A 27,165-nucleotide genomic window follows, 5' to 3' on the forward strand; every position below is an offset into this window, starting at 1 on the left:
ATATTAGAAATTGTTAATTTTCAATGAACATAATAACCTTTTGAAGGTTAATTTAAAAGAGATTAAAAAATATCATGAAATTAATTTATATTATTTGATTGTACAAGAAAGTGAAAATTTAAATTTAGTTTTAAAATATTAAAATATCCTTTTAGTTTATTTTTAATTTTTTACATAATGTTCATTATTAACACCACCTCTTTCTACTTCTTCAGCTAATACCACGTCAATTCTAATCTTAATTTTTAATTTTATAGTGTTCATATAGTTCATAATCTCTGTAAGATCTTTAGTTTGCTTCTAATTCAATCACACTAAAATTGTATAACCAATTATTTTTCATACTAAAAGATAATATTATATTAAAAAATTTCTTCTACAAATATATTTTCATTTTTATTTAAATACTTTTTCTAAAATTTAGATACTTCAAAAAAAAACTACTCATTTCTATATGAATTTTATTTAAAAATTTAGTATTATATAATAAATAAGAAAAATAGAAATAGATATAATAGATTAGGACAATTTGATCAATATTCTTATTATCTTTTTTAGGTATTAATGTAAGAAACTTTTATCACAAAAAATAGACTTTTGATTTAATGACAACAGTTTAATAGTTTTAATTTGAAAAAGAAACACATGAAGAAGATGCACATGAGTGAATTTGATTTCAAAATTTAATCCTAATTATTTATCTAGATTTAATTGTTAAATTTATATCCATTCATTTTTTATGTAAAAATTATTTTTCATTGGATATTATTGATTGTTCTAATATTTTATATACATACAAAATACATTAAAGTATGGGTGAACGCAGATTAGATATGGCCGAAATTTCAATCTGATCCGCACTAAAATCATCTGATTGGAATGAATACAATATTCGCAATTTTTAAGCTTAGATCTGATCCGCATATTTGTGGATATCTGTAAAACATATAAATATTTTAAAAATTTTATTTTATTAAAAAATATCAATAAAATATTAGTGGCTAATTGGTTTAAGCGTTTTCGTTTTCATTTTTGATGAAAATAAAAATAAGGCATGAAAATATGATTGATTAAATATTTTAAAAATATTTTTAACGATTCAAAAAAACAGACATGTTGTTAGTCTTTTCAGTTTTAACTTTTGAAAACGTTTTCAAACCAAAATACGGTGTTTTTGGTTTTGGGACAAAGGTTAGAATCTCTCCTACTCGCTTTTTTATGTGTTTTTTTTTTTCACGCTATATTTATCTAGTATACTTTACTCGTCTTTTCCTCCTTTCTCTATAAGTTTTATTGTTAGGATATCTATTAGGTTTAATTACTCTATTGGTCCCTATAGTTTCACGAAATTTTCAATTAGGTCTCTATACTTTTTTTTCCTTTTAATTGGGTCCTTATACGTTAATTTTTTTTCAATTTAGTCCCTATTAACGTTAAACGTCAAAAAAATGTTACTGACTTGTGAAATTACTTGTATATCCTTAGGGACCTAATTGAAAAGAAAAAAAGTATAGGGACCTAATTGAAAATTTAGTAAAACTATAAATATTCAATGAAGGATATTCCTATAATCCCTATTCACACTACAAGAAATTACCGAAATAGCGACCGATTTAGTGATTGATTTCTCTTGAAAATCGGTCGCTGAACCCTTTAGCCGCTAATTTCTGAACTAAAAATCTAAATCGGTCACTAACTCGGTCATTGTTCCTAATTTTATAATTATAGATTTTTACTAATTTCAGATTAATCACTATTAAAACTAAATTTTCATAAATAATTATATTTCCACAAAATATAGAAGGAATTGAGCATAGATTAATTTTTCAAATAAATACCACAACATTTACAATGTCTACATAGAAATATAGAATTTAACATATTGAAAATTCCTAAATACATTAAATTTATGATCCACAATCTAGACTAAAACATGGTAAAAATAATTCATGAACATAACATTCCAACTGAAAAATTGACTTAAAGATTCTTCACTATAGCAAGGTGCTTCATGCATGCTTTTGTACAAAGCTGAATCAAACTTTTAGGCCCTCATAAAGATAGAAGTTTGACTTAGATTCCATACTTATGTTCCAAAAGGACATTCTCTTCCTAAGTCTCCAGCAAAGAGAACACCTGCAACCAACATATTACTCTCAATTAAAACATAATAGAACAAATCTTGCATTATGTGAAAAAGGAGCTCCACCAACTACTGGCCAATATTTCCACTTGGTCATGTGTTCTTTCTCCCTTAAATATCTCCTTAACTTGTCAGCCCTATGCTTGTGAGTGTCAGATTTTGTTTCACTTCCATACACTAGGAGTCTAGAGGTAGTGGACCACTACAGACTAGAAGAATAAGAGTGCCAAGGAGAGTAGCTATCTAGGCCTGGATAAGACTTGAATAACTCTTCATGATGGTAAAGAGCACGCGGAGGCAAATTTGCTGGGAAATGCCGCTTTGTAGGATAGCATTCTAGACAAGAATGATAAATATGGTGCACACTACTTGTTACCTTATAACAGACTCATGTGGATAGTCTTCCATTTTTTGTTTCCCTACTCACACGGTGAGTTCTATTGAGCTGATTCTGTAAGTTGTGGATCATTCTTAACAGCTTCATCTTTTCCTGGTTGGTGTTCTCATACGAGTCAGGCGAAAGAAACCTGAAATTGTGATAGAGGTCATCGTGCAATTGATTTGACATTTTGTTTCTTTCATAGTGAGATTGGGAACTGCTTCAATGGAAAGTCATTCTTCATAGAAGCTCATCTCTCTTTGTTCTCATCCGATGTTGATGACCATATCTTGTAGTAGTCCCCATCTCTTTGTGCTCATCTCCATCCAAGGTTTTCCAAACAGAATAAAACTTTAAAGAGTACAGTAGTATAAAAATTATTAGAGTTTTCACCTTTAAGAGTTGTGCCACATCCACCACACTTGTAGATATCATATTCTGCAGGCTCTTGAAACCCAAATTCAATAAAAATACCTTAAACTTGCCACCATGATGATAAAATTTGAATCCCCCATCACTACATTAAAAAAGAGAAACAGAGTCCTAATAAAGCAGTATCATCACAGCAACAACAATCAACAATCAACAATCAACAATCAACAATAAACAAAACTCATCATTAGCAGAAAATTAATTTATATGTCAATTCACCAATTAACAAAATTTCTGTACATAAATATTCATATTGTAAATCCTAAATTACTATATCAAAACAATGCAGAAATCAATTCAAAAATTAGGTACTCAACAATGCCATTTTTTTGAAAATTAAAATTAGCATAAACATGTTACATCGAGTTTTAAAAACTGAAAAAAAAATTAAATGTTATATGTTACCTATTTTGTGACAGATCAAGTACAGGGAGATAGAGGAGAGGTGCAGCGCGGGAAAGAGAGACCAGACGGGAGGTCAGGCGCGGCGAGACTCAGCGCGGTGTGGTGCGGCGCAGCGACGTCAGGCGAGGCAAAGCACTGGGAGGGACGGCGATGATTTGGATGGGAAAACAGCGCAGAAGACCTCCAAATAGAATAACGCAGAACAGACCAACGCAGAGAGAAGGAGGCGACGGACGGCCGACCACCAAACGTCTGCTGTAGACGACACCACAGATGGATGAAGACGATGGACCGACGCAGGAGATGACACTGAACGCGATCTCCACAGAGGGCTAGCTAGGTTTTTTTCCCTAAGTGTGGGAGGGTTATTTTGGTATTTCAGAAAATAAAAGTGAGAGAGAATTAGGGATTTAGAAAAAAGTTAGAGAATTTTTAATTTAGGAATGGAATATTCTGTTAAATTTAATTGTTTGGTCACATTAGGGACCTAATTGAAAAAAAAATTGGTACAGGGACCCAATTAAAAGGAAAAAAAGTATAGGGACCTAATTGAAAATTTCGTGAAACTATAGGGACCAACAAAGTAATTAAACCTATCTATTATTTGTCTCTAATTTATACCTACATCTCTTAAAAAGGTGATTTTTTTTAATATTTTTATTTGATATGACCCTTTTGATTTTTTATTTTAGGCTTAATTTTTGTATTTTTGAATATATAGACAAGGTAATTAAAAGAAAATAGAGCTCTAATTAAAATTAAAATATGTATTTATTGAGTTTTTTTATTTTATTTTATTTAGTAGTGAATACCTACTCTCCGAATTAACATGTATTTATTAAATTTTCTTATTTTTTACCTTCATTTTCTCGTTCAAAAAAATAATTTTATTATGAAAATAATTTTTTAAATCTACAATCAATTATGAAAATATTGCTAATTAAAAAAATACATAAAAATTTAAAAATATTGACAAACTAGTTGGCTTTTGTTTTAAATTTTTTTACTTTAATATTTATTTATTCATTATTTTATTAATAAATTATTTGTTAAAAAATTGTATATTTTTAAAAGCTTATTTTTATTAAAAAAATATCAATAAAATTCATTTTTTCTACAACAACAACAACAAAGCCTTGTCTCACTAGATGGGGTCGGCTACATGAATCAAACGATGTCATTGAATCTATAGAGAGACCATTTATATGTAGATCTCGTTTGACCACTTCATGGATAGTCTTCTTAGGTTTTTCTCTGCCTTTCACCCTTTGTCCATCTTCCATCTCATCCACTTCCTAACTGGGTGTTCTGTTTGTCTTTATTTTTTCTATTCTTTTAAATATGTTTACTCTTAAAATAATATTAAACATATTTTTCTTAAATAATTAAAATAAAATAAAACAAGATACATGATAATTATTAGTTGAAATAAAACATAAAAAAAATATTTATTTAGGACAATTTACATAAATAAATTGTTTGCCCTTCAAATTTATGCAATTGCATTCTTTTAAACATGAAGCGGAAATACATTGTTTCATATATCTATAGAAATCGCTACTAGCAGTAGCGGTTTACGGAAACACATAATCCGCTATAGCCAGCCGCGGATTACATGCAAATGGGGGAACACAGAAACCGGTAGAGGCTGTCGCGGTTTCTGTTTATTGATGCTTGGCCATAAATCGCTACTGGCAGTAGCGATTTATGTGTGTGGGGGAAGTGTGCATAAACTGCTGGAGGTAGTAGCGTTTAGGTTGAACAAGATATTACTATTTCGGTGTCAACTTATATGTTATGATTTTTCATACCTTGTTTTCATATACATGGGCATGTGGAGTAGTCTTAGCATGATCGAATTTTGATAATCTTATATGGTGTTTTATTTGTATTTTTTGCTTGTGAACTAGAGTTTTGACTTTATTTTGTTTGGTCAGGGAGAATGCATGGCTTTGATTTAGTGTGTACCGGAATGTGATTTTAGAAAATCTCTTATATATTTAGATGTTATTTTATTAGCTCAACTTATTTTGTTTTGTTGAGTTTTTTTAATTTTATTCCGTGTTTGTGATTGAATAACTTAACTAAAGATTAAAAAAAATTTATAGACATTTTTGCCAAAATTACTACACAGTTTCTTTTATATATATAAAAGAATAAAATAGAAATTGAACGTTAGGAAGTAAAAATTGTAAGTAAAGTAAAAAAATTTTTATTTTCACTAACGTGAGCAAAATTTTTTTTTAATCTTTAGTTAAGTTATTCAATCACAAATATAGAATAAAATTAAAAAAACTCAACAAAATAAAATAAGTTGAGCTAATAAAATAACATCTAAACATATAAGAGATTTTCTAAAATCACATTCCGGTACACACTAAACTAAATCAAAGCCAGCATTCTTCCTGACAAAATAAAATAAAGCCAAAACTCTAGTTCACAAGCAAGAAATACAAATAAAATACCATATAAGATTATTATCAAAATTCGATCTTGCCAAGAGTACTCGACATGTCCATGTATATAAAGACAAGATATGAAAAAATCATAACATATAAATTGACACCGAAATGCTACAAAAAACAGCAAATATCTTGTTTAACGTAAACCGTTATTACCTCCAGCGGTTTATGCACACTTCCCCACACACATAAACCATAAACCGCTACTCGTAGTAGCGGCTTATGGTCAAGCATCAATAAACAGAAACTGCTACAACCTCTAGCGATTTCTGTATTCTCCCATTTGCATGTAATCCGCAGCTGGCTATAGCGGATTATGTGTTTTGGTAAACTACTACTGTCAGTAACGGTTTCTATAGATATATGAAACAATGTATTTACGTCTTTATGTTTAAAAGAATGCAATTGCGTAAATTTAGAGGACAAACAATTTATTTATGTAAATTGCCCATTTATTTATTTATTTATTTCTACAGATCTACGAATATGCAAATTAGATATACGAATAACTACATAAAATCCACAATCTAATAGTGTTGATATGCAGATCAAATTCGATAGCCCTATAGATCAGATTCGGACTGCGCATATGCATATAAGATCTGATCCAGGAACACCCTACCTCAAAGCTTGTTAGCTGCACAAACAAGACACTCCACAAATCCCAAAGTTGAATAGAGGCTGAACCAAGTTGCAACTTACAAGTCATCTGTGTTCCTCCCAACCTTGATATGTACAATATAATTTCTTAACTCCAAATCACATTTATTGTTTATTATAAATCTGATTGGTTGAGAATATGAGAACACTGATGTTCCGCTAAAGTATGAACCGCTTCCATATAAGATCCAGGTCAAGCTTAACCTTCAGCTATAGTTACATGATAAATTAGTAACCTCTGCTAGTCTAATTTTAGTGCCAACCACCTGTTTGTAGAATTGCCCCACAGGGAAAAAGAGCTCTTTAGGAAAATAGGTTGCTACTATACCATTCCACTAGGTTGTATCTTATAGCAAATAGGAGCATGAGTTTGATGCTTCATCACGTATCAATGTTGCCACATGAGGCTGTATCTTGTAAACTGAGGCTTGCTGGAGCATTAGCAAGATCTCATTCCTTTTCTGCATCTTGTTCTGTCACCAATAGAGCAATCCATTGCACCCCGAAAAGGTGGAGCTGCAGTGGCAGTTGTATTGGAGTTAGTATTAGTAGTAGTAGTAGATGCAACTACCAAGGGAAAAGGCTTGTTAGAAGCTGCTCCACCACCAGTGACTTTGTAATTGCCGGTGACGGAAGTTATGGCAACAAGCAGGTTGTTAGTCTCACTCCGCGCTTGTATGACTATGTGCTAAAAAATGTTAGAGAACCTGAGGTGAGGAACACAACCATTTGCCCGCATTGATTGTTTAACACTGAGAAAGATATACACTTGACGCGCGCATGTGTGATATCAGTTGTTGAGTTCCCCTTTGTGCTTATTGTAAAGAGGTTGTGTTTCAGATTTTAAGGCAACTGCGCGAGGAGACAGCCTCTATGCGTGGAAGTCAGATGCAGGTCATTCCAATCAATTCATTTTTATGGAAATAGACTTGCACAGTTAATTAATAGAATTGCTAATATCAATGTCTTGCTTATACATTGTGTATGCCCCATGCAAGCGAGGATTGTACTTTTGGTTTTATGTCAGTAGTATTTAGTGGGGTAGCATAACAATACTATTTATTATTGATTTTCTCTACGATAGATAACTAGTAATCGAAATTTCTTCTAACTGATTGCCCTGCAAAGCTCCTCCATTAGGGAACTAGTTATTTTGAATTGAATTATTGGGCTTAGTCCTTAACATGTTGATGTGCTTGTAATAATGAGGGTGCAAACAAAGCATTATTTTTACTTGACTACTGCAAGGTTATCAATTTGTAATTGATGAGATGAAATTACGTTTTTTTACTGGTTAGCTATTTTCATATCCTTTTCAATGAACATGATAGATTTTCATATTGGTAATATAAAAAATCATGGAGCTTCTTCTGTGTGGGCAGATGCTGATCTTTGGTTGTTAGTTAACTTATTAGTACCAGTATGCTCTTCTCAAGGGTCAAGTTTGGAATTATGAAATTTTATTGAGGAAACAAAGAAACTGTGGTGGGTGGAATGCATAGTAGTTTCACTTATCTGCCATGAAATGAAATTTGACAATTTGTTTCTTCTTCTTCTTAATAGGTATCTCCTGATCAGGCACAATTACTTGCAATGCTTGTGCAGACTCTTGGAGCCGAACGGTGCATTGAAGTCGGTGTTTATACTGTATGTCCTAGACAGTCTAAACTAGGTTTATTCATGTTCATATTGCATGATTCCATTGTATTTCTTACTACACTTGGTTGAACTGGTTTTCTAATGGTGTGTCTTTTTTTTTTTGAATGTTGCACTTGTTTCGGGTTTTGGGTTATCTTCATGCAGATGAATTAAACAGATGCAGTAGTTGATGACATATTAAGATTGAGAATTTTTTTTTTATAAAAAACAATTAAATGAATTGCATATACTTGGGTGAATTTTCGTACAAAGGAGATCCTTTGTGACCTACAAAAAACAGATAATAGATATTAAACTGAGGACACTTTTACACATTTAAATGAGCAGTCATTATGTTTAGCAACCTTCTGTGGTTATCACGAGTGGTGACTGGTCATTTTAGCATTCATGACTCATGATGTAACCTCTATGGCACAGGCGCAGCATGAGTCAAATGCCTAAAAATGTTGAATCAACATTACATATAGTTCAGTCATACAGTCCTGAGAAGTATTCAAACTTTTGATATGTAGGGCTAAGTATCCTCCTTTAGGTCACACATTCCTAGTTAGATTGCTTAGTGAACAAGAGTTGTCCCCAATTTTTTTCTCCTTGCATAACAAGATTTTGAGATATATCAAGGAAGAGATGGGATAATATGAAATTAAGAATTTCGTTGAAGTCTTAAATCTTTAACCTACTTTATTTTGTGTAAATTGAATACGTGTGTTTCATTGCAATGCAATGATGCTTTTAAGCTGGTACTCTTCCATGAATCGTGGCATTATATTGTCAATTTGACACAGGGCTACTCATCACTGGCCATAGCATTAATCTTGCAAGAATCAGGTCGTTTGGTTGCATGTGAAAGAGATGCCAAATCTCTTGATATTGCCAAGAAGTACTATCACCTAGCTGGTGTTTCACATAAGGTCTATGCAACACTTGAAAGTTTCTAGTTGATGCCATTTATCTTTAATTTGAGGTATCTTTCTACATTGTAACTGCCTCTGTTTGTTGAGTTTTATCATAATGGATTCTAGGTGGATGTAAGACTTGGACTTGCAGTGGATTCCCTAGAATCTTTAATATTGAACGGTGAATCAGGCAGGTAAGTGAATTTGATATCATGTGGATTTTTATTCTCTTTAAAATTCTATTGTTGTCTAAGGATTCTGCTATATGATGTGTGCATTGTGAGAGAACCAGCTAAGTTGAATTTAAGAGCTATTTTCCTTTTCTCGCAGTTATGATTTTGCATTTATTGATGCTGAGAAAAGGATGACTGAGAAATATTTTGAACTGCTACTGCAACTGGTAAGAACAGATAACGTTCTGAGCCTATTATGTCCAATGATTTTTACAAGATTATTCTTAAACTGCACTGTTTAATTTTGCTTTTGCAGGTGAGGGTTGGAGGTCTTATAGTAATTGATAATGTTCTTTGGCATGGGAAAGTTGCTGATCCACTGGTAAACAATTGATTCTTCAGTTTATTTATTCATTTGTTTATTCTTCCGAATTGAATAAACTACACTTCTGATGTTATGTCCGCAGGTAAATGACCCAAAAACTATCAGCATTAGAAATTTCAATCGAAAGTTAATGGAAGACAAGCGTGTAAGCATCAGTATGGTAGGTTCATAGCAATTATTTTCTTCCATCACTGATGCACTTTCATAGTGATTCATTAAAAGTGGTTACTTCCATGAAGACATCTTCGTGTGAAGATGGTATTATAAACCATTAGATGGTTCAATAAAACTATTCAATCAAACATGTCAAACTATCTAACGGTTCACAATACCATCTTTATATGAAGACGTCTTCATGGAAGTAGCCACCTTCTTTGAATTTGATTTATAGTCCATTAACTCTTTTTGAGATTTAAGGTATCTATTGGAGATGGGATGACAATATGCAGAAAAAGATGACCCAGTTTTCATCGATTTATTGATATATTCTGTGCAATTTTGGGTTGATGCTTCGGCGGAAAGCAAATACTTGATTCAAACAAAAATCAATTGATTTTCATAGAAATGGAGATGTGGCAAGGTCTATTCTGCTAAGGCTCATTTGTGAAGGATCTGAAGAACCATTTTGGCTCCATAGCGAATGGAGAGATATGAATGCATGTAATTTCTTCATTGCTTTTACCCCCAAAATGTTGTAGCTTTTTACACTAACTTCTTAATAGCATGGAATTCAGTTAGTTACTACCCTTGGAATCACATGGATTGTAGATTGAAGAGAAACTTATTCACAATGGAACCGAGAATGAGTGTTAAATTGATAGAAAATTCTACCCATAAGGGCATAAGGCTATAACGGTATGTTTGGTTAGCTCGGTGGGTGAAAAAATGGGTCAAATATTTTCATGGAGGATAATGATGAATAAATTTATATAGAGTTGATTCATAAAAATTTCTACCCTATTTTCATCCATAACCAACATTCCCTTAGGATTGACTGTGGTGTTAGGCAAGTTAGATAGTAAAGATTAATCTTCGTACCTTAAATATATAATTTTAGAGAAGTATAAGGGACAATACTTATACTAAACAAAGTAAACAAGTTATACATTTAAAAAAGTTCTTTTAAATCCTAAATCTTAAACCCTTTAAATGTTTTTTATTTTAAGTCGTTCTCTTTTATATTATTAACCTTTTGGTCATTCTAAACTACTATCTTTGCATGATTGAAAGAGTACTAGACATTGCTAAATAAAAATTTTCATCACATGATGACTACACTACTGGTATGGTGACTGGTGAGCAATGCAGTAGGTGTTTAGGACTCTGCTCATATGGTGAGTAATGCAATATGTGAACAGGAGTGAGTTACGCCGATTCAGAAGTCTGATATTTATTATGGATCTAATAATCGGACATTCGGACCGAATTGGCAGCTGTAACTGAGTTAAATAGAAATCGATCTTTTAATTGGTCTGGTATAGATTAAAAAACTAGGTTAATGGTCAAATTAATTTTCGAAAAATAGATCGTTTTTTAAATTTATTTTTAAAAAATTTTATTAATTAAATTAATTTTTTGAAAACTATAAATTAATCATATTTGTCTTTTTGTTATTCTATTAACAGTTTTTATTAACGACAGATAACGTGAAAACATTGATTAACACCATACAGGACATCTGATATGTCTAATTAGACATTGACTAAATATATTTAAAAAAGATATTGTTCATATTCTGTCGCAAAACATAAAAGTTAGGCCCAATAAGGATAAAAGGCCTAATATAAGGGGGAGGCCTCTACCATATGCCCGACCTCTTTAAAGAGGTCAGAACCGCAAAGGAGCCTAGCTTTACTTGCCCAAGTACTGCTTCCACAAATCTCTCTAACTATCTCTATCTTCCTTTAAAGATAGATCCTAACAAACTCTCCAGATAAAGGAATGGTTATCCATCAATGAAGATGGAACTACTTCAACAAAGGTGGTTATTAGCTCTACTATACATAAACTGACACTCCTCAGATATATTCACGTTCTAATCTACTAAAAATCTACCTAAAGTCCTTGCTAACTTAAGTATCAGAGTCTCTTGCAGGTACCACCCCGCGCCTCCTCACGAGAAACTCGAACGGCGGCACCTTGGCACGAGAACAAGTCGGATGCTGCCCCACAAGGAGTCTGGACCTCACGTCCAGGCCCAAATCAATGTTTCAGATAACCCTCAAAATATTGGCACTGTTGCTGGGGACCTGCAATTCAACCCTTGACAATGGCGGACGATCACTACAAAGACGGTCACACGGCATCTGACTCAGAACCAGAGCCTCACCGTGACGTTCTCACACTTGCAATACTTCCACCATAGGAAAGAACGCACGTTTTCCATGGAGAATGGACATTGGGAAATCCTCAGCCAAGACGGATTCAATCAGAGGTGCACCCACCAGCAAATGAAGAACCTCCCCATCCAACAGAGATACTAGGTCTAGTCCATGGTCACCGTGGATGACTAAAATAGCTTGAGCTAGAAGCTGAGTGTCAACGAAAAGCAGAATGGAAACTGCAAAGGGAAGTACGACGACGAAGGGAGCTGGAAAAAAAACTCTTAAGATTGGAAGCTGATCTCCGAAGATGAAGTAACCGAACAGATCGGGAAGAAAGCCCACAAGGAGGAGAAGATCCATTTGTAGAAGAAATCATGCGGGTCAAAGTTTCAAGGAATTTCAAAACCCTCGACATGGATCTCTACGATGGAACGACCGACCCGAGACACCATCTCAGCAACTTCAAAAGTCGGATGTACCTAACTGACGCCTCTGACGCTACTCGTTGTAAAGCATTCCTGACAACTTTGACTAAAGTTGCAATAAAGTGGTTCAATAACTTACCGCCCAGATCGGTAACTTATTTTGAGGATCTGGCAAGAAAGTTTCTTACTAGATTCTCCAATCAGAAGGATAAGGTAAAGCACGCCCAAGCCTGTTAGGAGTTAAACAAGAAGTCGGTAAGACGCTTCGAGATTATATGGAAAGATTCAATAAAGCATGCTTGGAAATACAAACCCACCCACTGAAGTAGTAATAATGAGATTAGTTAATGGCCTTAAAGAAGGGTCATTCTCTCAATTCATATCCAAGCAACACCCGGCCTTCTTGTACAAAGTACAAGAGCAGGTAGAAAAATACATCAACATGGAGGAGAATTCCCGACTAAGAGAGCCACTCCCGAGATCTAGCCTCCCCTATCCACCTCGGGAAAAAGAGAAAGAAGCTAAGAATAAGGAAGAATATATCCCGGAGAAACCTCGAAGGTATCACAACTATACTCTCCTTCGGATTTCTCGTGTAGATATTTACAGAGAGATATGTCATATAGAGAAGCTTCCACCTCCTCATCCGATTAAGCACAAAAAAGCAGAAAGTATGACAGAATACTGTAAGTACCACAAACTCTATGGGCATTCAACTAAGGATTATTATGACTTAAAGAATGTCATAGAAAAATTGGTCAGAGAAGGTCGACTAGTGGTGCACGAAACTGGCTCCGCACATTTCGCACAGATAAACCGGGAAGTATATCAGGTTGTCCAAGTAATACCTCAGGTGAGTGAGGGTCAATCCTATGGAGATTGTTAGTTTGAGCAAGCAGTGGATACCTTGCAGAACTTAGTCAGGCGGATAGAAAAGATAGTTGTCACGAGAAAACGCATAAAACAGATAAATAAATAAAACGTTACTAGATAGGTGTGAAATCTGTGGTATGAGAACGGTTGAGGCTTCGGAAATGCTTCTTCCTTTTGGATCAACTTTTCTCACCATCTACTCCAACTTCTGATGGATTCATTCCATGGCAGGCTGTATATGATTAACGCTGGGTCAGTAGTCATTAATCTCCTCTGCTTCAGATCAAACACCGGATCAGCAGTCATCCAATCTGAACGGGGGTGAAGCTCTAGCAGTCCATTCCCTTGGTGATCCTACTCAAAGTGCCAAAGACAAGGTCGGATCTTTCGGATCAGAGAATGCTGCTTCTTTGGATTCTAGCCTATACCACAATGGCCCTAATCGCCCTGCACCTCGACTAAACTGATATCTCGAGAAGTCCCCAACGAAGCCGTGGATTAGCTATCTAAGAGATGTATAATCAAGCTTGTGGTTCAGTACTATCCCATCGAGGACTCGCAAAAAGCCATGTAGAATGAGGATGATTGTCACGGGTCATCTGATTCATAAGGATGAAGTACGAAGATACATCTTAGAATAGAATCAAGCATAGGCTGAAGCAGACTAGTGATATTATTAATTTATAAGAATCAGCAGAGCTCCTAACCTTAATCTTAGGAGGTTAGTGACTGATGATGTACATAAAATAAAAGTAAAAGGTTCGAATGGGCAAGAGTTTTTTAACAAGGGTGAACTCTTGTCTATATATACTAATCTGCTAACTAAGAATTACAAAAATAAGATAAACTAGTCTTGTAATGCGAAAATCCACTTTTCGGACCCACTTGATGAGTGTTTTGGCTGAGCTTGAGTGTCTCCACATGCTAGGACTCCTTAAGGGACTCCCTTTTGGGCGTTAGACGCCAGCTGCTCCCTTTTGGGCGTCCAACGCCAGGAATAAGGTAGGTGGCTGGCATTGAACGCCAGTTTTGGGCCTTCATTTCCAGAGCAAAGTATATACTATTATATATTTCTGGAAAGCCCTGAATGTTAGCTTTCCATATCCGTTGAGAGCGCGCTATTTAGACTTCTGTAGCTCCAGAAATGCTCCTTTGAGTGCATGGAGGTCAGATCCTGACAGCATCTGTAGTCTTTTTTCTGTCTCTGAATCAGACTTCTGCTCAATCTCCTCAATTTCAGCCAGAAAATACCTGAAATCATCATAAAACACACAAACTCAAAGTAAAATCCAAAAATATGAATTTTACACTAAAGCCTATGAAAATATAATAAAACTTAAACAAAACATAATAAAAATTATATGAAAATGATGCCAAAAAGCGTATAAAATATCCGCTCATCAACTAGACAGATACTTAGCAGATGGTTCGAATGATCAAAGGAAGAGAAAGAGATATGAAGAAGGAGGACAACAAGAACATCCACCTCAAACTCCCGAGTGACACATACACATGATAAATGGGGGATTTGCTGGAGGAGGAATATCAAAGTCATCAAGAAAAAGGCATCTCAAATAAGTATACCAAGTCAGGAAAGATAGTAGATCTCCCAACTTGCCAACAATCTCGTTCTCTAAAGAAGATGCTCAAGAGGTAACGCCCGGCCATGATGACTCCGTGGTGATAACTATGATCCTCACTAACACAAACCTCCATAAAACACTAATAGATCAAGGTAGCTCGACGGATATACTGTTTAAACCCGCTTTTGACAAGCTCAGATTGAAGAAAAGGATCTAAAGGCATACCCAGACAACCTCTTCGGACTGGGGGATACATCGATCTGACCTCTTGGATATATATCTCTATACACCACTATTGGAAAGGGCACAAAGTCAAAGACATTGAGCATTGACTACATTGTAGTTGACGTCACTTCGGCAAACAACACCTTAATAGGTCGGACAACCTTGAACCGAGTTGCAGTTGTAGTCTCTACACCCTATATATGTATGAAGTTTTCGACAACAGAAGGGATCGCCACCATAAAGGGAGATCGAAAACAAGCACGCAAATGCTACAATGAAAGTCTTAATTTAAAAGGCAGTCCTAGGAGAAAAGAGGTCAACATTATCGAGCTTGGTGGTGTTCAAACTCGGGAAGAACTACGTCCCCAACCTGAAGGGAAGGTAAAAAAAGTACAAATTGGAGATCACTCTAAAAAAATAACAAATATAGGGGCTAACTTGGAAGGAGGACTGAAAGAGCAGCTCATTAACCTCTTAAGAAGAAATACCGACCTCTTTGCTTGGAAAGCCTTCGACATGCCTAGTATAGATCCCAACTTGATGTCCCACAAACTTGCCATCTACCCGGGTTCCAGATCTATTTAGCAAAAGCGTCGAAAGCTTGGGCCCAAAAGGACACAGGTTATGGAGGAACAAGTTCAAGCTTTACTAGAGGCAGGATTCATAAGAGAAGTAAAGTATCTATTGTAGCTGGCCAACATAGTTTAGGTAAAGAAAGAAAATGAAAAGTGGAGGATGTGTGTCGATTATACCGACCTCAATAAGGCTTGTCCCAAAGATCCATACCTTCTTTCCAGCATTGATGCCCTGGTTGACTCAGCCTCCGGCACATGTCCTTCATGGACGCCTACTTGGGATACAACCAAATCCCGATGCATAAGCCGGACCAAGAGAAGACCTCATTCATAACTCCAAAAGCTAACTATTGCTAAGTAGTAATGCCTTTTGGATTAAAGAATGCTAGAGTCACATACCAGAGAATGATGAACAAGGTGTTTATCCACCGCTTAGGAAAACTTATGGAGATATATGTGGACGACATGATTGTTAAAATCAAGGTCGACTTGGCACTTTTGTCCAATTTTTTTGAGGTATTTTCTATCATAAGAAAGCATGAGATGAGGCTAAATCTCTCAAAATGCACCTTCGCATGAGATTAGGCTTCATGCTAACTCAGAGGGGCATAGAAACAAACCTGGACAAATGCAAAGCTATACTCGACATGAAGAGCCCGGCCTATCTCAAAGAAGTTCAACAACTAAATAGAAGGTTGGCAGCTCTATCCAGATTCCTAGTAGAGTCAGCGCTAAAATCACTGCCCTTGTACTCAATTCTCCGAAAGGGGAAGCAGTTTGAGTGGACCCTAGAATGTGAACAAGCCTTTCAAGACTTTAAAGTCTTCCTGGGACAACCTCTCCTACTTACCCAACCATTAGTAGGAGAAAAACTTGTCCTCTACCTAGCACTGACGAGCCGAGGTATAGTTTCATCCTTGATCAGAGAAGATAAGGACAAACAGCAATCTGTCTATTTTGTTAGCAAAGCTTTACAAATAGCAAAACTAAACTATCAAAAGATAGAAAAGTTTGCATATACCATTATCCTCACCTTTCAAAGGCTCCAACCTTATTTCTAGGCACACACTAAAGGTTTGTACTAATTAACCAGCGAAACACATTCTACAAAAGATGGATCTGGTAGGACGGATGCTGCAATGGCCTGTGAAATTGTCCGAGTTTGACTTAAGATATAAAATTTGGACCGCAATCAAGTCCCAATATCTCGCAGACTTTGTAGCCACATATACCAAAAGTTGGGAAAAGCCCAACTACATGGAGCCTGTATGTAGACGGGTCATCCAACAAAGCCGGCAGTAGAGTAGGCATCATCCTAGAAAGTGAGCAAGGAACTCAGATAGAATTCTCATTACGATTCGAGTTTCCTGCTTCTAATAACCAGGTAGAGTATGAAGCCTTACTTACTGGCTTAAAGTTGGCTAAAGAAGTGGGAGCAGAATGGTTGATAATGTTTAATGGCTCTCAAGTGGTAACTTCATAGATTAATAGTACCTACCAAGCCAAGGACCCTAACATGAAGAAATACTTAGATTAAGCACAAGAACAACTAGCACAGTTCTCAGAAGAAAAGGTCCGACATATAACCCGAAAATCAAACGCTCGAGCTGATGCCCTCTCCAAATTAGCCAGCACCAAGTCAGGGGGTAACAATAGAAGCCTTATCCAGGAGACTCTACATACACCGTCGATACCAAAGAAAGATGACAACTCGGATGTAATGACTATATCTAATCAACATTTACGATGGATGACCCCTATAGTCAACTATCTTAAATTTGATATCCTCCTTGAAAATGAAAAGAAGGCCCAAAGACTCATAAAGGAGGCACAAAATTATATATTGGTCCATAATGTCCTACATAAAAGAGGCATATCAACACCTCTATTAAAATGCGTCCCGACCTCTAACACAAAGGAGGTCCTAGAAAAAGTACACAATGACATATGTGGGAATCACTTGGGAGCCCGATCACTATCCAAGAAGGTGATCCGAGCCGGGTTCTTCTGGCCGACCATACAAAAAAAAGTGGCCGAGTTCATTAAAAAGTGTCCGCCTTGCCAGAGGCATGCCAATTTTCATGTGGCACCTCCTGAAGAGCTTATCAGCGTCACCTCCCCCTGGCTGTTTGCAAAATAGGGACTTGATCTTCTCGGACCATTTCTTCAAGCTCCAGGACAAGTCAAATACCTCATAATGGGATTGACTACTTCACTAAGTGGATCAAGACAAAACCACTAGCAACCATCACTGCCCAGAGAAGTCAAAAATTCCTCTATAAGAACAGTGTCACAAGGTTTGGAGTTTCTCACTCCGTTACCACGAACAATGGAACCCAGTTTACCGACTCAACCTTTAGAAACCTAGTGGCCGACCTAAAAATAAAACACCAATTCACATTGGTGGAACATTCTCAAGCTAATGGACAAGTTGAAGCTGCAAATAAAGTTATATTGACCGGGTTGAAGTGTCGACTACAAGATGCAAAGGGAGCATGGGCCGACGAGCTCCCTCAAGTCTTATGGGCATATCAGACAACCCTTCATTCTACAACCAGGGAATCACCTTTCTGATTTGCTTACGGAATGGATGCTATGATCCCCGTAGAAATTACTAAAGAGTCACCTAGGGTTGTATTCTACAATCAAGGGGCCAATACTCAAGCACAAAAGGAAGAGCTAGATCTCCTCCCAGAAATCCAAGAGAAAGCTCGGATCAGAGAAGAAGTGCTAAAGCAGAGGATGGCTCTAAGGTACAATCAGAAGGTGATAAAAAGAAACTTTGCCATAAACAACCTCATACTGATGCGAAATGATATCAGAGTTTAGAAGTCGGGTGAAAGGAAGCTAGCTGCAAATTGAAAAGGACCCTACAAGATTATCGAAGTCATAGGAAAGGGCTACTGCAAGGTGTCCGACCTGCAAGGACGAGAGCTTCCAAGGTCGTGGCACGCATGTAATCTGAAGAAGTACTACAGTTAGGAAATGCACCTTGTTCTCTGGCGTACTCTTTTTCCCAACCTTAAGATTTTTTTCCCTAAAAAGGGTTTATTCTAAAGGGGGTTTTAACAAGGCGTCACAGCAAGGGCTAAGGGTTGTCAAAAACCCATAGTAGCAAATTTATGTAAGCAAATTTCTCATTTATCATTAAAACTCCATTTTCTCCCCAAAAGTTTCCTATAAAACACAATTTAATTTAAGTTTGATAAACCACAAAAATCATTGCCTGATCTAAAATGGTCGGCAAGATGAAGTGATGAGGTACAAATTAATGTAAGAAGTTATATAAACAACTCAGTGAAAACCGACCTTAGAATCAATGTGGAACAAAAACAAAGTGTAAAAGTAACTTAACAAAGTTCGATTACATGAATTCAAAATTTATAAAAAGGGAAACTGGAATAAACAAGTTCAACATTTTCAAGCTTAACGAAAAAACAACATTAGAAGTTGTCGAGGTACAATCCCCGACTAAGTAATTCAAAAAATACCTAACATCATTGCTAAGGTAAAGAAAGACTCTTTAAAATTTAAATGTTGTTGGAAGATAACTTGAAAACGTTTGTTAAAAAAAATACTGGCTATTACAAAAAATAAATTGTTCATCAAAGACCCACAAGTCGGGCCACCCAAAAAACAATGGAACAAAAACCACCAAAAGCTAAGATGAAGAGCCAAGTAAAGGATTAAGTTCCTCCTAGTCACTACATCCTAACCTCAGGCCAGAGGGGTCGGAGGATGAATAGAGACGGCACGGCCGGGATGGCACTAGGTGGTGAAGGAGGGAGCTCGGCATTAACAGCTTCAGAAGGGACCTTGGGAGTTTGAGAAGTCTCTCCGACCTGAGAACCCGAAGATTTCAGGTCGGGCAAAGCCTTCTCCTCATCATCATCATGGGCCGGGACAATCTTTCCGTCCACCATATTCCTGACTGAATAAAGAAAGACCGACCTCAAAAGCTAGAACTTGAACCTGTGCCTTCAAATTGGGCGAACATTTCATCCATCCCTTCAGCCACAGACTCCTCCAGGGTGGCATATCTTTCCTTGGCCTTCCAACTCCTCCTTAAGGTTGAGCTTTTCCCCAAAAACTCGAGCATAGATCTCCTCAGCCTTCTTTTGTAACCCCTCTGTCATAGCTGTAGCTGCCTCCGCCTTCTTTATCTTGGCCTGAGCCTTCTCCAAGTCGGATGATAGCCTGTCCCTCTCCTCCTCCAACTCCCTTTTGATTCCACTTAACCTCTCCACCTCAGTTCTGGTGGCCACTAAGGCACTCTGAGTAGCACTACGAGGTGTCTTCTTCAACCCCTTGGATAAAGAAGCACACACTCCGGCTATCTGAATTCCATTCGAGCCATGATCTGGAGATGATTCTGAATAGCCATGCTGTTCATAGTGATGTGGCTGTGAGGGAGAATGTTCTTTTCACTCCAAGACAGCTCTTCAAAACCTTTATCATATATACTCCCCTCTTCAATGTTTTTTTTGCCTTTGAGTGGAGGCTTTAAGGATAAAGGAGAAGGGGGGATTGTCGCGGTCACTGGAGGGGAGTGGGGATGTACTAACCGACTTGAGGGAGTAGGGGTGATCTTCTTCTGGGCGGAAGTACCCGAGTCTGATTTCCTTGGAGTGGATCGGACAGAGGTATCATCGGCTTCCTTCTCTTGAATGCTTCGAGCTACGACATTTTTTCTAGTCTGGCACAGCTGTTTCATCACTACAAACTTTGGAGCCATATTCTCTGCAAAACAAAAATAAAAGGCACCTTAGTTAGCCAAATTACAACTCAAAGTCATAAAGCTAAAGGTCGAAAAGCTACCTAGCTCGGACCGAAGCAAACTGGGGTCCCTTAAGAACTTTTTAGTATCCAACTGAGGAGCCTGGCCCCAACACTCTTCCAACACGTCTAGCTACCATACACTTCTCAAGCTCGTCTAGGGTATCTACACCATATTTGGCTAGCACGAATTTTTCTTACCAATATAGTGGAAAGGAAGGTTCATCATTATCATCCAAATAGAAAGGTCAGACACCCTCTATAGCTCAGACTTTGAAGAAATAGTTTTTGAAGTCATGGAAGGATTCATCAAAAATAGAAAAAAGTCTTTGTACCCTAAACAACACGAAAGGAAAGCCAAGATGACTTTCCTTTTGAAGACCCGGGTTTGGTCAAGACAAAAAGGTAAAAAAAGACCTTGAGGTAAAGTCGGACATCAAGCTCCCGGCAGAAAAGTTGGTACATTTTGAGGAAAGCCCAAGAATTCGGGTGAAGTTGGGTAGGAGCGACATTACAAGTCCAGAGGATGTTCTAAAAGTTAGAAAAAGGATGTTTAATGCCTAATTTTGTAAAGAAGCAATCATATGCATGGAAAAGGGGCATTCCAATTTCTCTAAAGGAGGAAAATACACCCTCTCCTCAGGATCTGGCACTAGTAACTCATAATTCCACTCATCCTCCCGACTTTCATATAGCCTATGGTGTCTAGGGAATACATCAATGTACTCTTTGTCAACTACGAAAACAGGAAGAAAGACAATACTATCTACCCAAGATAACAAAAAAAGGTGGGACCTTTGATGACATGTTGACAATTACAGACCGAGACATAAAAGCTACACTTACAAATACAAAATAAACAAGTCATCACTAAAGAGCTTGACCATAGTAAAAAGAAGTCGGGCAAATGCAACAAAACACAAAATGCGATTTCAAAAAGATCTTTTTAGAACAGAAAGCATAAAAATGGTGTCCCTCCTACACTATCGACAGCGATACCATTGGGGGCAACACAAATACATTCAACAAGTCACAAACGATGACAAGTTTCTCCAAATGCCAGAAAAATAGTCAAACATTCATAACAAGTAATATCCGGCGACAAAAATAGTTTCCAGCGACAAAAAACAGTTTCAAAAAGGACTCTCAGTAAACAAAGTGGCAGCAGTCAACAACTTTTCCAAGGAAGACTCAAGATGGAAACAAAACCAACAACTACAAGAATCTCCGCTACTACTCAAAATATCACCCAAATACAAAAACAAATTCAGAAAACACAGAATAGTTACGCAAAAAAGAAGTCAAGAGTACCAATCTTGATGAGATTCTAAGAATAGGAAGGACACGCCAAATAGCAGTAAGCATGAACGTTCCTCTCCATATAGTAAAGCAAGATCTTCAAAGGGTCCAGATGGAGAAAACCTTGGAAATAAAACCGGTTAGGAAGCAAAAAATAGAAGGAGAAATTGAAAGAGCTTTTGTGAGGAAAGGAGGCAAATAAAGCGTTTTCAGAAACACAAAAAAGGAGAAGAAAAAGAGCGCAAAATATTTTATAAGAGAGAAAGGAAAAAATGGTCATTTCACACCCTCCTTAAAGGCGTGCGCAAATCCCAAGGGAATTGGTGTGTAACGTTCGCCCCTCATTAAAAAAGGCAACATTCAAAATTTCAAAACACGTCGAGTACCTGACCTCTTAAAGGCGGTATACCCGACATCATAACTGAAAGCCATAAAATGCTTGAACTTGACCTTATAAAAAGCTCGGACTCAAGCAGGGAGCACTGTTCATACCCTGACCCAAAAGTCAAGTCCAATAAGGATAAAAGGCCTGACCCAAGGGGGAGGCCTCAACCATATGTCAGACCTCTTTAAATAGGTCGGACACCGCAAAGGAGCCCAGCTCTACTTGCCCAAGCAAGTAACTGCCTCCACAAATCTTTCCAACTATCTCTATCTTTCCTTAAAGATAGATCCTAACAAACTCCCCAGATAAGGGGAACGGTTATCCATCAATAAAGATGGAACTACTTCAACAAAGGTGGTTATTAGCTCTACTATAAATACACAGACACTCCTCAAGTATATTCACGTTCTAATCTACTAAAAACCTGCCTAAAGCCCTTACTAACTTAAGTATCGGAGTCTCTTGCAGGTACCACCCCCACCTCCTCACGAGGAATTTGAACGGTGATACCTCAGCACAAGAACAAGTCAAACGCTCCCCACAAGGAGTCTGGACCACACATCCAGCCCAAATCAACGTTTACGTAACCCTTAGAACAGATGTCAATTTGGCCTCAAATCCCAATTACATAAACTCTTTCTCCAATTAGAGAAAGCGATTAGATTGATATATTTTTATAAATATATTTGGTCAGCATTTAATTGGACATATCAGGTGTCCTGTGTACTCTTAGTCGATGTTCTACATTATCAATTGTTAACAAAAACTATTAATGGAGTAATGGGAGGACAAGCGTAATTAATTTGTAATCTTTGGAGTGTTAATTTTATTGATAAAATTTTTCAGAGACGAATTTAGAAAATGGACTAATTTAACTATTAACTTAAAAATAAATCTTATTGCAAAAAGTCGATGAAAGAACTTATCAAATTAGTTAAAAACAGATGAACGGTTGAATTGATTCCTTTTTTGTTGGAAAAAATAGTTAAAAAATTAATTTTTAAGAACAAAGTAGTATTTGAGTTCCTAATATTTAGGCTAAGTTATAAATAGGGAAAAGATAACAACAGCTGTGCTTTTGTTTCTTTGAATAAATACTTCAAAACAGGATAAATGCAAGTGACAAAATAGAAAAGGGTATAGTTTATTAAGTTGTATCTAATGAATGACACCAAACTCACGCCAAGAAACCTAACTATATATGCCTAAAAGAATTCAACAGGTGCATGAATCCGCCACCATCCAATGAATTCCATATAGTAGAATCCTCAAATCTTTTATTTACAGAACCATGATGATCATTATCTAACTGAAGGTCAACCTCATCCTACAAGATGCACAACACAAACAGAACAACATACATTAATCTAGAACACCATTTCGTAAGAAAAATTTAAAATATACGTCGCCTCTAACACATACCGGATGTGATTTCCTCTTCCTTTTTTTGCATTGACTTCTTAATTGACTTGTCCAACTCTACTCCAAGTCTCTTACTCTTCGGCCGTCCTTTAGTTTTGACTCTTGAGGGTCCCCGTATGTCATGTACAATAGCACCGCCTGTGCTTTGTGTGGGCATGGTATTCTGAGTCGCAGCAATAGTAGTGGAATGCATGCTGGCACGGTAATCAGTCAGCTTAGCCTTTGCATCCCAAAAGGCAGCTCGCAAGATGGTTGCTTCCTCCTCACAAGCAACAAACTCCTGAGCAACATTATAGAACTCTGAACACAGATGCCTGAACAAGTTGTTGCTTTCATCACTCTGAGCCACGTCATGGCTACTCTTGATGTAAGTGTGCTTGCGGATGACATTCGTACTCCATCGACGAACTGAACCAACCCACTCTTGTAATGCAGGTATCCACCATAAAATGCGTGCATGCTTTCACTATGCTGTGTACTCCTCATGCCTGCCCAAAATTCACTCTTGAAGAATATTGGAACCCACTTCCGTCGATTCGCATAAAGGTCTGCCCAAAAAAAATGCATAAGAGTGCCGCTTATAAACAACATGATGACAGCTTCCAATGCAATGATAAAATAAATTAAAAAAACATCCAGACACAGTACGAGAAAAAACATCTGTTTATGTATTGAAAAGAACATCCACTGACTTTAGGGATAGAAAACTCAACTACATTTCTTAGCAAAAACATAAGAATGGAATCAAGCTGGCAAAAATAACATGAAGTGAATAAATAGGCAACTAGAAACCAACAGACGAGATTTAATTTAAGAATCACATACCTTAACCATCTGTTCTGGCCTAAGTTAAATTGTTTGATGAAACCAGCCCAATCAACCTCGAATGATTCAGTCAAAGGAGAATTTCACACAATGTGATTCATCATTGCATTCAATTCTCCGTACCTAGCGTATCCACCGAGCTTGAATTGTGATTTCTTCATTATGTGCCAGATGCACCATCGGTGGACAGTATCAGGTAGGACCTTCCTAATAGCACCGGCCATCGCCTTGCACTGGTCAGTGATAATCGCCTTGGCGTAGTCCCGACGCATCTCACCCACTGCGTGAACACCCACTCAAAACTAGGGATCTCCTTGCTCCCAAGTAAAACACAGCTAAGAAGAGTAGACTTCCCATGGTGGTTTACACCGACAAAGGATGCAAACGGCAGACCATGCCTATGAAAAGAGCAAAAACAACTGTGAGGCAACAAGACAAATTTAACAAATAACTGTTCTTGTAATTCACTAATAAGTATACAGACCTATTTCTTCTGTAAGTGGTGTCAAACGACACCACATCTCCGTAATATTCATACGAAGTCCTGCACCTTGCATCTACCCATAGTGCGCTCCTAAATTTATTAGCATCGTCAACATCTATGGCATAAAAGAAGTTGGGATTGATCTCCTTCATTTGAACAAAATAATTCATCATCCCCTGGAAGTCCTCATTGTCATCGGAGCATCGGAGATTGCGTGTGATGTAATTTCTGACATCCTTTTCTGAAAAATCCAGGTTTGAGGACCCACCAACCTCGTTTGCCAGTGCTAGAAATGTCTTGTTGGGTCTTATTCCAGCCTCGTAGTTATCCGTAATGACACACTTAACATGCATGGTTAGCTCCCGGTACTCATGATAGTGGACAGCTTTCTTAGCCGAACAGCGGTGAGAATGCCTTAATTCTAATCTAGACACAACCCAACTTTCCTTCTCCTTGTCCAGCATGACATACATCCTTTCTCTGCATCTCATGGCTGTAATTCTATTTGCTCGAGTTGCTGCGTTCACCCTAGACTCTCGATAACCTTCTCGCGTGGAGTAAATAGATTGATTAACCGGTATCTTTGATTTCTTCCGCGTCTTGTCGAAATTTGTGTTCCTGATTTTAGTAACAAACCCAACTTTCTTTGCATAGTTTGCATAAAATTTCTGTGCAAGAGGCAACGAACCAAAACTCATTCCTATGACTGGAATTTTATCTTCACCGACGCCACTATGATTCGACAACTGTAACGTCAATACACAAAATTAGATACGAATTAAAACTAGCCCTAACACAGTAAGTATTTGATACCAAATTCTTAGCATACTTTAATAACATCTCAAATAAATATGTTAATGTACCCGAATTTTCCAAATAAATGAGCTTCTTGAATTTTAAAAAACATCTATATTATACAGATTTGTTTCACTATAAATACTAACCAAAACTTTAGCCCAACCCAATATATTGAATGTTGGATTGGTTTGAATTTATATGGTTAACAAGTTGATCACATAAGGAACCAATACATTTGATAGGTTCACAAATTACAAAACACCTTTATATAGTAACCTGCGAAGATTTTCAGTAAAATTCTATGATTATAAATATAGAAATGATATTTGAACTTTAAGGAAGTGTACAATCATCACTCTACTTTTTTTTCTTTTATATCATTATATGGTCTGATACCATTTCAGGATTCATATAGCACTCACTAATATATTTATACTATATTGAAAGCATATACTGAATTGATGTAACCTACCCTAAGAAAGTAGATGAAAAGTAAAATCAAAGCATATTCTCATTAAAACCTTGCCAAGGCATAAATACTACCAAAAAGAGCACATATTCTTTCTTAGTCAATAATACAAAATTAACACAGTGAAAGATCTAATGTGACTTAAAAAATATCTAATTAGCATGAATTAAAAACATTCACATAGCACATTCAAACCTCGTGTCCGTAGTCTAACTCATCCTTTCTAGTCACAACGACGTCGGTAATTTCGTCGACCTTCAATTAAAGACACCGGAAAAATCCATTATCAAGTTAAGATCCTTCTTTACTATATAATGAATGAGTCCAATAAAAACCATCAAAAAATATTGCAAAACAAATCTGGGAGTCAAGCATACTTTAATGATGGCAATTCTTATGATTCGAACATGCTGGGTAAGTATTTAGTAGCAATTTTAAGCATACTTTGCTCAACTAAATATATCACTGTGCCAGAATTTTTCAAATGAATATACTTTTTGAACTGAAAAAATATCTAATTAGCATGAATAATAAACATTCAAATAACACATTGTTATAAAATTTCTTACAACGAAGGAGCAGCTTATGCAACATACCTTCGACCCTTCTTGCTCTTGAATAACTACTTCACCCACACTGAATCGTTCATCGCCTTGTGTTGGATTGATCAATGTACTAATCGATCCACCTTCCGGGGTTGAAAACGCCATGGAAGATGCTATCTTCCGGAAGTGTTGCACCGCACCCTTCTCTTCGATGGTTGATTGGAGGAGGTTGGTGCCGCTGATGTAACCAAGAGCGAACCATGCACCGTAACCGCCGTGAGGGAGATAGGATGAATAATCGGGAGCGTATACTTCACTTGAGAATGGAGCGGCGCTTGGATGGTCCGATGGAGGAGGTCGGTGCCGTTAATGATATGAAGAGGGAAAAGTATATGGAACCATGCACCATAGCCACCAAAGGGAATGGAGGGTGAAGAATCGGGCTTGATTTCTCCTCCGTGATCCCAGGAGCAGTTTTTGAAACATATTACTCAAAAGGTGATTTTAATTAAACATCAATTAATAACAAATATCGTAAATTAAAAAAAATTAAATTAATTAAG

The 27,165-nt window shown here is 36.8% G+C and overlaps 1 protein-coding gene across 3 annotated transcripts; it reads left to right on the plus strand.

Annotated features, from left to right (window-relative positions):
- Nucleotides 6,402-10,419, plus strand: LOC107614432 (tricin synthase 1). 3 transcript variants are annotated; one of them, XM_016316643.2, is made up of 9 exons: nucleotides 6,402-7,193; nucleotides 7,322-7,375; nucleotides 8,045-8,128; nucleotides 8,926-9,051; nucleotides 9,163-9,230; nucleotides 9,367-9,436; nucleotides 9,526-9,591; nucleotides 9,677-9,754; nucleotides 10,012-10,419. In XM_016316643.2, the coding sequence occupies exons 1-9, from the start codon at nucleotides 6,846-6,848 to the stop codon at nucleotides 10,051-10,053; spliced, it is 936 nt and encodes a 311-aa protein (XP_016172129.1). In that variant the 5' UTR covers nucleotides 6,402-6,845; the 3' UTR covers nucleotides 10,054-10,419. The 3 variants fall into 3 exon arrangements, with proteins under 3 accessions (XP_016172129.1, XP_016172130.1, XP_020965122.1); XM_021109463.1 differs by having other exon boundaries at nucleotides 6,405-6,554; XM_016316644.2 differs by lacking the exon at nucleotides 8,045-8,128.

This window comes from Arachis ipaensis, chromosome B08 (assembly GCF_000816755.2).
Source record: "Arachis ipaensis cultivar K30076 chromosome B08, Araip1.1, whole genome shotgun sequence".
Classification (NCBI taxonomy): domain Eukaryota; kingdom Viridiplantae; phylum Streptophyta; class Magnoliopsida; order Fabales; family Fabaceae; genus Arachis; species Arachis ipaensis.

Coding starts and splice junctions, on each gene's coding strand:
- LOC107614432 (XM_016316643.2), top strand. CDS start 6,846: ATGAGTTTGATGCTTCATCACGTATCAATGTTGCCACATGAGGCTGTA. Junction 8,129..8,925: donor TTGAAGTCGGTGTTTATACT/GTATGTCCTAGA, acceptor AATTTGACACAG/GGCTACTCATCACTGGCCAT. Junction 9,592..9,676: donor GGAAAGTTGCTGATCCACTG/GTAAACAATTGA, acceptor TTATGTCCGCAG/GTAAATGACCCAAAAACTAT.